Source organism: Vigna radiata, chromosome 9 (assembly GCF_000741045.1).
Source record: "Vigna radiata var. radiata cultivar VC1973A chromosome 9, Vradiata_ver6, whole genome shotgun sequence".
Lineage (NCBI taxonomy): Eukaryota > Viridiplantae > Streptophyta > Magnoliopsida > Fabales > Fabaceae > Vigna > Vigna radiata.
The window spans coordinates 9476307-9486945 of NC_028359.1; the positions used below are offsets into that span (position 1 = coordinate 9476307).

At 30.8% G+C, this 10639-nt stretch overlaps 3 protein-coding genes and 1 long non-coding RNA gene across 4 annotated transcripts in view; all 4 read left to right on the forward strand.

The window, feature by feature from the left end:
- LOC111242479 (2-alkenal reductase (NADP(+)-dependent)-like) overlaps nucleotides 1-680 on the forward strand; it is a 2930-nt gene extending 2250 nt beyond the window's left edge. Inside the window, exons 3-4 of the mRNA XM_022785897.1 lie at nucleotides 7-89; nucleotides 184-680. Coding sequence (XP_022641618.1) covers nucleotides 7-89; nucleotides 184-562 — 462 coding nt within the window. The 3' untranslated portion in view covers nucleotides 563-680. The remainder of the gene's footprint in view (nucleotides 1-6; nucleotides 90-183) is intronic.
- Nucleotides 681-1669: 989 nt separating this feature from the next.
- Nucleotides 1670-5162, forward strand: LOC111242512. Its single transcript, XM_022786018.1, has 4 exons — nucleotides 1670-1953; nucleotides 3380-3506; nucleotides 3612-3684; nucleotides 4853-5162. The coding sequence occupies exons 1-4, from the start codon at nucleotides 1905-1907 to the stop codon at nucleotides 5123-5125; spliced, it is 522 nt and encodes a 173-aa protein (XP_022641739.1). The 5' UTR covers nucleotides 1670-1904; the 3' UTR covers nucleotides 5126-5162.
- Nucleotides 5163-7419: 2257 nt separating this feature from the next.
- Nucleotides 7420-9138, forward strand: LOC106774121. The gene is made up of 2 exons (XR_001376713.2): nucleotides 7420-7680; nucleotides 8682-9138. It is a non-coding gene; the product is annotated as an uncharacterized LOC106774121 (long non-coding RNA).
- A 371-nt stretch (nucleotides 9139-9509) lies between these two features.
- LOC106774120 (NADPH-dependent oxidoreductase 2-alkenal reductase) overlaps nucleotides 9510-10639 on the forward strand; it is a 3014-nt gene continuing 1884 nt past the window's right edge. The window contains exons 1-2 of the mRNA XM_022785898.1: nucleotides 9510-9908; nucleotides 10556-10639. Of these exons, the coding sequence (XP_022641619.1) occupies nucleotides 9687-9908; nucleotides 10556-10639 (306 nt within the window). The 5' untranslated portion in view covers nucleotides 9510-9686. The remainder of the gene's footprint in view (nucleotides 9909-10555) is intronic.

Genomic DNA, 10639 nt, shown 5'->3' on the forward strand with positions numbered 1-10639 from the left:
AACCAGGTGGATCTTTTGAAGAATAAACTTGGATTTGATGGAGCTTTTAACTACAAAGAAGAGTCAGACCTCGATGCAACTTTGAAAAGGTTAGAGTTCAACAAATTTGTGAAATAGAAATTTTGAGTAAATATGTGCATTCAATAAATGTTAATGATTGCTGCATATCAATGTACACATCAGATACTTTCCAGAAGGCATCGATATTTACTTTGAGAATGTTGGAGGCAAGACACTTGATGCAGTACTCCTTAACATGAGATTCCATGGTCGCATACCTGTTTGTGGAATGATCTCACAGTATAATCTCACACAGCCTGAAGGTGTAACAAATTTGGCAAATCTCATATTTAAGCAAATTCGAATGGAAGGTTTTACTGTTGTCAAATTCTATCACCTATATTCCAAATTCTTGGAGTTTGTGCTGCCTCATATTAGAGAAGGGAAGGTTGTGTATGTGGAAGACATTGTTGAGGGTCTTGAGAATGGCCCTGCAGCCTTGGTTGGCCTCTACACTGGTCGGAATGTTGGTAAACAAGTGGTTGTTGTTGCTCGTGACTGAATGCAGATGTTTTTTTGGACATTGCTGAGTTTTTCTTAAGTTTTGATGAATACTAAGCCTCTTTGTATCTGACTTTTTCCTATGTTCTGTTGAATATTAAGCCTCTTTGTATGACTTTTGCAGTCATTTTGAATTGTAGTATCTATGAGTTAGTAAATTTGTGTTGAAATGAAATTTTCTGCTTCTTTTTTCTTTCTTGTTTCTTTGTTAGATATTGAATATAATCTAGGACTTCTTTTTTTCTTCATTCCATCAAACCATCTTATTTCAACTACTGTTGAAAAATTATTATGACTGCAAACTGTAGTAATTGGATGCTCCACTGTTTTTCTGCACTATTTCATTATGAATAAAGATTGCATACTGATAATTCCAAAAATCATGTATGATTATTACTTTTGGGAATCATAGTAAATGCATAAATCTTTACAAAGGCATAGAAGGAGAAAAAAATATAATATTATATATATATATAGTCACACACACTTTTATCATTCAAGCAAAAGGTTTGAACCAGTATCTGTATTTGTATTTTACTTTAGTTAAAGGAAATGCACTTTTAACAATGCATGTAATGCTATGGGAGGAGGAAGTGAAAACGGAGAAGATGAATTTAATTATATTTAGTTGACTGAAAGGGAACAGGAGAAAAATAATTAAAAAAGGTAAATGGGTCTACTCAAATAATTTGCATTATATTTTATTTTTTTCTAATTTCTAATGAAATATTTTTGTTTGAATTTAATTTTAACATTTTCATTTACCTTTTTGTATTTCCATTTACTCTAATTTTTGTCAGCACTTAATAAATAGACATTCCAATTTTATATAAAGAAAAGAAAACCATTAGAAAAGTTGCATTATGCTAAAGGTATTCCGGACTAACCAGAATTACTTTAGATAGAAGACAGCTGGTTCTGGAAAAAAAAAAGAGTGAATAATGTATTTTTAAAAATTTCCTTTCTTTATTTTCACAAAATAATGAAAAAAAAACATCAAATATACTGTTAAAGAAACATTGATAAATTCTAAACAAACCACTGTTGTGTACATCAATGTAAATAAAGAGCACAAACATTTTACACAAAACTTGGACGAAAGGTCAACATAAGAAAAGTGTACCGATGAAAGAATAACCTATGATGGAGTGCATTGTCTCTCTGTCCCAAAGGAGTCTCACTCTTAAACTCCTAATTTCCAACTCTCCATTGTTAAGATAAAAGCTTGAAAGAGAGAGCAAGCTTGGTTGAGATGTTTGGTATTGGTGTTTTCCTGCAAAAAAGAATAACTTTTGTTGGAAGTTACCTAAAACCAAGGTAGCACATTCGGAGAAAACAAAGAAATGTTTGGTATCACATCACGGCTGGGACAAATATTCTTGAAGTTACTAGGTATGTGTTATTGCTTACCGATATCCTCTGTGCTATGTTTCTCAATAATACATACATATCTGCAAGTATTCATGTTAAGATTTCATGCATTTTGTTTTGTTTTAAACCTTAAAGAACCTGGATCCATTGCTTATGCTTTCCTTTTCAATTATCCATTTCTTGTTACCTTCAACTCTGTTGCTTCCATTTTCTGATTTTCATTTCCTGCACCCTTTTCATCCCCCCACTTGTTTCATTTCTTCCCTATTTCAGGTACAGATTCTCTACAGTTTAATTTTAACTGCAAAGACCCTTTAAAATATGCTCTTTTTATGCACAGTTGATATCTTCATCAATTACAGGTCAATTTTAAGCTCTACTGGATCTAATTCTGTTTAGAAAGTATGATGATCACCATGTTAATGATAATCAATGTCATGAAAAGTATACACACACACATATATATATATAGAGAGAGAGAGAGAGAGGGAGGAATGCATAGATCTGGGTCATACAACCATGGAATTATCAATATTAAAAGTCATTTATTGGTCATATGAAAGTTGGATGCATCTTTCTATTACTCTTAGATGTTTAAATATGATTCAATGGTCTGTATTTATAGTTTTCAAGTCTCACAATAAGAAGTATTCCCATTTTATACACATTGAATTACCAGTCTGAACTTGAAAAGTATGAAATTAGGGGAAATTGGACTTTGGTACTGGTTTCAAGTAGAGTGTGGATTAAAATTGAATGTGCTCAAAGTAATAATAAGAGTGATCTTCAAGTTTGTATCTTTTATTTCTGCTGGAGAATGAGCTCTGAGTTCGCTTTTAAATTGGGAAGTTGTGTAAATCCCTTTGCAGGGTTTGCTTCTTTATTGAACCATGTCTTGTATTTGTTTGATGTTTTGCTCTAGAGATAAATGGTAGCCAGTTTCTTCATTTATCTCACCACTTCCATGTATACAGCAAATCCTGTGATTTAAGCTTGGAGTTGAATTTGGCTCCTCAGTCTTTGAGAAATCTACAGTTAAAATTCCAGCATATGTATCATTTGGTTTGCTATGGAAGGTTAATTTTGTCAATTATGATTGAGACTACTTGGTTTATCCTCTGAAATATGTTGAGAAGCAAATCCCTTAGAGTTTGATTACTTCAAATTTGCATCTGTTAAGAGTAACCCTTAAATTATCAAGCTTAGTGTTAAGCATAATTGGTACTTCAGTAAAACTCACTCACTTCCTTTATGGTTGAAAACATTCTTAAATATTTCATTCATTCTTAAATATGTATATATATCGTATATTATATTCTACTATTTTCAAAATAAACATATTGCTTTTTCAAATACAGCATTGTATCCGATACATATTTCGTATCCATGCATCATAGAATATAGCATACAGTTGAGTGATCAAGTTGTAGTGCTCGTGTATACACAGGCAAGGAGTGGAGGAAAAGGCAAATTAGAAAGATAACAGACCAAGTTTTTGATCAAATACAGAATGAAGTGCGACCTGATAATTTGAGTTTTGTAGATCTCTATATTGCTATTTTACTTGTGTACAAGTAAGAAGCCTGTGTTTGATATTTTGGTGGCGTTGATAATATGCTTCTGAAATGCTGAATAAATTTTGAATAGTTCTTCTAAAATGAGATGCTTTTACATTGTAGTGGTATCAACAAGTATATTCCTGGTTCCCATTGTGATCCTCCTTCAAAAGACAGAGTCAGACAAGCCATTAAGGTACTTTATTTTGTCGTAATGGGATCAAACTTAGTATTCTGTTTACTTATAAATATGCAAATTTTACACTGGAAATAAATCTATACTGTGGTGCTTTATGTTCTAACCTAGTAATAAATGTACACATTTCTTTATCTTTTCAATAATCCGTTACCTATTCATTTGTTTCAACTTAATAACAATGGAGGGTTTGAATCTGAAAAGCAACCCTGCTTCATCTATTAACTTGTCTATGGTAGAGTTGTGGGTTCATTTGACAGATAATTGTTCAGATGTGTTTTACTTGTGTATTTGGTGAAATCAACAATTAGAAGAGTGTGATGACTCACATTCTGAGAGGAGGAGAATGTACCTAACCATTTTGGTTCGAAAAGCATTGAAAATTTAGGATTAAATATATTTTTAGTCTACTTGAATATAAAATTGGAATTTGTTCTTATTCTAAATTTTGATATATTTTGGTCTTCAAACTTTGAAAATAAATGAACACAGTTCTTTTAACCTAACGGTGTTGATCTTTTTGAACATTATAACCCCAACGTCGTCCTAAAACACGTTTGACATGTTAACACAATTAGGTTAAAATAATTATACCTATTCAATTTTTTTGGAAACCAAAATATATCAAAGTTTAAGACATGAACAAATTTTAATTTTGAATCAAAGTTTAAGGAAAAAAAATGTATTTAACCTCAAAGGTTATATATTCAAACATCATTAAATTTGTTCTTATAAAATTGTGTTGGAGTGGTAAAGTTATGTTAGACACAAAAAAACATCTTTTGAATTGGACATTTCACTTATATATATGTATTATTGGTGTCCTATGCGTTCTGAGTTTCATTTCCTAACATAAGGTACTTTCCATTAGAATTTTACTGTATTTTCAGCAAGCTAGTTGTTGTAATTTATATACAAGGCTTTATCATGCTTTTCAATCAGAATCGCCATGGAACAATTTTATCATGAGAGTTTGCAGTTTTCAAAGAATCATCTTTCTCTTCATGCTTAACCAGTGGAGTCATTTGATAGTTGTAGATTTCATCAGCTTTCTGAAGATGAGTTAAATGTATAACTTTGTTCAGACCAACATAACTAGTCAATAATTGCATAACTACATCAAATTTTGGTGCATGGAATTTAGAATGATTCATGAAATAATATGCAGAACTGTGATGAGAACAAGGATGGGCAAATAAGTCGTGATGAATTTTTCGGTTTCATCCAGCAAATGGCACCTGAAACATTCAATGTTGTTCGTAAAAAGCTTGTAGCCACATTGGTTGTTGCACCAACAGTTGCAGCAACAACAAAAAAAGCTACTGAACAAGTACCAGGTGTCGGGAAACTGGTGCAGAGGTTGCCCAAAGTAGTTTATGCTGCCCTTTTAACAATTGCAGCTGTGTGGTTCCAAGAGACCAATAAGGATTCTGCACTCTAGTCATTCATTGGAGTAATAATATCATGATACATTTTTACATTTGACACAATGATAAAATAGTTCAAAGAGTGTAAAGTTTTGTAGTTTTAAAAAAAAAAAAGTAAAAAATAAGTAATGGTCTCATTTTTTTTCACAGGAAGATACAACTCTCTTTATTGTTCTACACAATGGATTCACACTGATTCATTGCTTATGAGTAGCAGTTCAGAAAAAAAATATAAAATCAATGATTCCTTTTGGCATTTTGGACAAAAGTCCAAATATTGATTTTTATGTCAAAGGATATGCTACACATGTAAGTGAAGTGTCTTTAATAAAATTCAAAATTATTTTCTTTCCTCTAACCACATCTTCATATTGAATCTTATAACTCAATATCATAAAACTCATTTATAAGTAAAATATATGTCTTATTTATATATTATAATTTAATCATGATGCTTATTTTTAGAGAATTTATCAAAAAACTTTATTAACAATGGGATATGAGTCATATTCATATCATATTTAATCCAAAACTTTAAAAGAAATAAACTTGTAAATCTTTTAATTATAAGTGTTCAATTTTTTTCATTTTTATATATGAAATTTAGAATCATACTTCAATTTTTAACAAATATTTCATAACTTAATATATTATACTATCCTTTTAGTATTGTGGGAATAACATACAAAGATTTTTTATTTTTTTCATTAAATTTCGAAATCAGATAAAAAAAAATTATTTTTTTTATCGGATTTTGAAATCCAATAAAGAAAAATTTAAAATTATTTTCAGAAATTAGAGATACATGATGAAATTATTAATATGTAATAATAAGAAATATTTAATAAAATATCATATTAGATCTCTTTATTTATATATACTATTCAAATTATACTTTTAACATAACGAAATCATATTTTTAACATTTTCTCAAATTGAAGAATATATCATATAATACAAATTTCATAAAAATGTCATTAAACACAACCAAACTCAAAGTAATTCAAAGTTAATAATTAAGCAAAGACAAAATATTTTTATATCTTTAATATTCTTTTTAGGTTGGAGTATAGTTTGAAATGTCAACCTTGATATGAATAAGTTATAACATATATATTATTCATCAGGAATATATCTTAACTTGACAAAAGGAGAGATTAGACTTTTCAATCTATCATCCAATCCATAGTTTCCAATGTTTCTTTATTTGAGAGATTTGACTCGATGTTGTTGATGATTAAGAAAAGTATGATTTTTTGTTGTTAAGATAAGATTGTCTAAGCAAACCTTCTTTTGAAGTTTAACATAACGTTTAAATAAAATAGCTTTTAATCATCTAGGATAAAAGAAAAGAAACTTTAAATATTACACCTTAAGTATCCTACACAATATAAGAGTGTCTAACTATAATAATGTCTAATGAATGTTCAACCATCTAAGATAAACACTATAAGGATTTATAACATAGTGTCTAATATGAATAGTGTCTAACGAAAGCTTAGATAAACGCTAAATGATATAATTTGAAATATCCCAAATGACATAATGTTACTCAAACAGATTGTGCTAAACTATATACTATAGTACTCAAACCTTCAGGATAGTCTAATGCTTTAAAGGGTGTACATTCTAATACTTCTTTGTTTATTATATCGTGCTCTCTTTTTCTATGCAAATTTCAAGGAATGTTTCCTTCATGCTTTCTACGTGTCCCTTTCATACACACAACACGTAACATAGTTTCTAACTCTACCTTAAAGACTACAACTCTAAAAAAAAGTTAAAAAAGATCTAAGTAACACATCTTTTTTCGAAGACGTCTATATATAAATAGGACTACATGAGAAGAAAAACAAGAATTATCTTAGTGCAATACACTCACACTGCTTCTCTGTTTAAGCTCTGTCTATTTAACTTGTCTTTGAATGGAAAAATTCTTTTATAAATTTTCAAAATATCATTACATTGATTTCAAATCATCTTGATTTTATTCTACTCTTGTAATCTTTCAAAACAAAACACTTCTTGCTTCTACTCATAAGTGAAGTAAAATAGTTATAAAATTAACATAGTAGAATAAAATAGTCTAGTCAAATAAACTAATGACATCAAAAATTATTATACTCATCTAAACCAATGAATTAATTGCACAATAAAACTAATTAAACTCGTCTATAATTATTTGTTATTAATGGAATCCTTTATAAATAATTTAATTTTTAAAGAAGTACTATAAAAACAAAAATACCTTTTCAAAAGTTTTGAAACTCAAATGTTTAATATCTATTGCACGCCATCTACCGCCTACAAAGAAAATTAAACACTAATTTACATAAAGTTTAACCTAATTAGCAAGGAGACTCCTCGACCCAGTGAAGGAAGCCCAACCCCATAGCTACAGGGGAGCCTGCACCCAGCGATAGGATGATGTCGCCCCGTGAGGATGCTGTTAGGGGCCATCCATTTGCTTCTTCTAGGAGTGGCGCTCAGTGTCAAGAATGACGCCTTATGAGCGTGATCGTTGCCCAGGAGACCCACACATGTTATTTTGCATTTTCTTTGATTAAAGGTTATAATTAGGAGTTAATACATGTTTAGTTTAACCTAATTCATAGGACAGCTTACCCTCAAACTATAAATAGAGGTTTTCCTTGTTTGTAAAGATGAAATTTTTAATTATGTTTCATATGTGTATGGTGTTCCATTCGTACATCCCTTTCTATTTTGCGTACATTCCGTTCAAATTGCAAGCATTTTCCCCAATTTTCATGGATTTAAAAATGGGTTTGAAACTCATACTCATCATTTGGTATTAGAGCCATGGTTTATTGGAGTATGCTTGTGTGAAATCGCTGAAATCAGTGTGTGTTAATTTGTTTCGGTGAATATGTGTTGTTCAGTTCATTCAGTGTTTCTGTTCAGCTTTGTGTTTAATTCCTTTCGGTAAAAGTTGTCTCGTGAATTTAATTTCTATTTGGTGTTTTTTGTTTGCTTATCAGTGTCCATTCGTTGTTCATATGATTAATCCATTCGATGAATGTCATTTTGGGTTTCGAAAATTTTCCTATGCGCAGCCTTTGTCATGTGTGTTAGTTTCATTCGGTCAATTCACTAATGTGTTTGTGTTCGGTGCTTAATTTTAATGCTTACGGGTCATAGTAAGTAGCTCATCTAGGCTTTCGGCTTCATACCCATTTGTCTTTTTTTTTCTTTTTCAATTCAATATAATTCAGCTTTATGTTTCTGCAAGTTTTATTTGCTTGTCTTGTTTTGTCAACATCGAAATCCTAAATCTGTTTTGGTGTATCTTTCTTCACTTAGTGCTTTTATTACGTGTCTTAAAACTTCTTCTGGTTTTGCTGACTGAGAGATTGGATTTGAGTTGCTCCTCCTTCACTTGAGATGTTAGCTCAAGAGATTGGCCAAAAGTGAGATGCATTCTGGTTTTTGAGAGAAAAAAATGAGTGATCCATCTATACACCTGGAGGGAGTGTGAAATAAACTGTGTTTTTCCTAACCTGGTTTTCTGTGTGCAACGTTACTTACCTTTATGGTGCTTGTCTGATGCAGTTTTGTTTGACATGTTTGGGGCTGCTGGGTAGACTAATTTTGGCTATGGAGGTGTTGAAAGGCTATTATGAGTTGGCACTGCAAAAACAGTGGAAGAATAGAGATGTGCTCTTGAAACTTTTCAACGCCTAGAGATTTGTTTGGGCAAAAGCAGTTTGGCATCATCAAAAGAACAACCAGCTCTGCTTAATTTAATACAGTGGCAACAATAGTATATCTAGTTTTGTTAGTAACCTCTTTTGGTGGAGCATCTGAATTTTCAAGCTTGAAGAGGTGCCAAGTGGTGCAAAGTGGGAACCTTCGTGTATATTAAAATTCTGATGCACAGGAACTTGCCATTGGTCCAATATAGCACATAAAAGTGGTTGTGTGCCTTGATAAGAATTATTGGCAAAGTTAAATTACCATTTGATTATGATATACATACATACTATTTTGATTTTTTTTTTCATGATCACAATATTTTTTATTAAATCACTGATATTTTAGTTAAATTAGAGTTGAAGTCTAGTGGTATCAAGTTGGTATATATACAACTTTAACGATGGACAAGACTTTTTATGTTATTTATAAATTAAATTAATTACTGTAAAGCCATTTTCAACAAACTAATACAGAGCGAAATTAATTCTGATAACAAACAAATAAAGATATTATAATCATTAAAATAATCTAATTTACATTCTTTTTCTTAAATATATTTTAATGTTTGTTTAATTATTAAATCAAATTGAATTCATAATTTTCTAAAACTGAAACTAATTTGATTAATTTTGTTTTCTAAATGTGAAACGAAGATTAAATAAATTTTTGTTAGGTTATGAATGTCCGATATGGGACACAATGCGAAATACGTGACCAATCTTTCTGCACGTCGCGACATTCGACGTCGATAAGAACTTTACTTCATCGATTTTCCCGCTTCACACTCTACTATTCTCTCTATAAATATCCTGGCTTTTGGGAAGAATCTAAAACAATTCACATTCTATTCTACGAATTTCAATGGCAGAAGTGAGGAACAAGCAAGTGGTTCTAAGGGACTATGTGGTTGGTTTTCCCAAGGAATCCGACATGAACACTGTCGAAGGAAGAATAACATTGAAGGTTCCAGAAGGTTCCAGTGATGTGCTTCTCAAAAATCTCTACCTCTCTTGTGACCCTTACATGAGAGTCTTGATGAGCAAGATAGACCATGAGGGATTTGGGTGCTACACACCTGGCTCTGTAAGTCATGCAATTTTTTTGGCTTAATTTTGTGATAATTAATCCATATTGCTATTTTATATTGGAATATCATTCTGGTTTTTCATCAGTGTATAGAGAGACCTAATTGGAAAATTGGAAAGAAAATATACATCTAACTCAAATATAACTTGTAGAGATTTTCTTATATTTGATTTGATTGACTGAAAATGTAAGCAAGCATTATTTTGGTTTTGAACGAATAGTTCAGTGAGAAGTATGAATGTATAGGTTCTGGTGTAAAGAAGCAAAGCTTGAGTAGATAAACTTCTTGATAAATATTTTAACAATAATAAAACGATAGAGAAATGAAATAATATTTTTGGTCAGTATTCTGGTATAACCAATACATCCAAATTACATAGAAGTTGAGCTAAGTAAATACACTCTTTTCCTTCAGAGATGTTTTTTAAGGAGTTCCAAACTCTAATGTGGACAATACATTATTGAATATGGCGGCAGACACTAAGAAATATTATTTCAACGAGTGAAAATATTTAGAGTCTAAATTGAACTTCCTTTGTAGATATTGTTGTCTTTTATTAATTTTTTCTAAATCCCTAGGTAGTTTTGAAAATACAATTTTTAGTATGGATATTAAGATGGCACTAACAGTTCTGTAAATGCAGCCATTAGCAGGGTTGGGAGTGTCAAAAGTCCTAGAATCTGGACACCCAGATTACAAGAAAGGTGATTTAGTTTGGGGAATGACG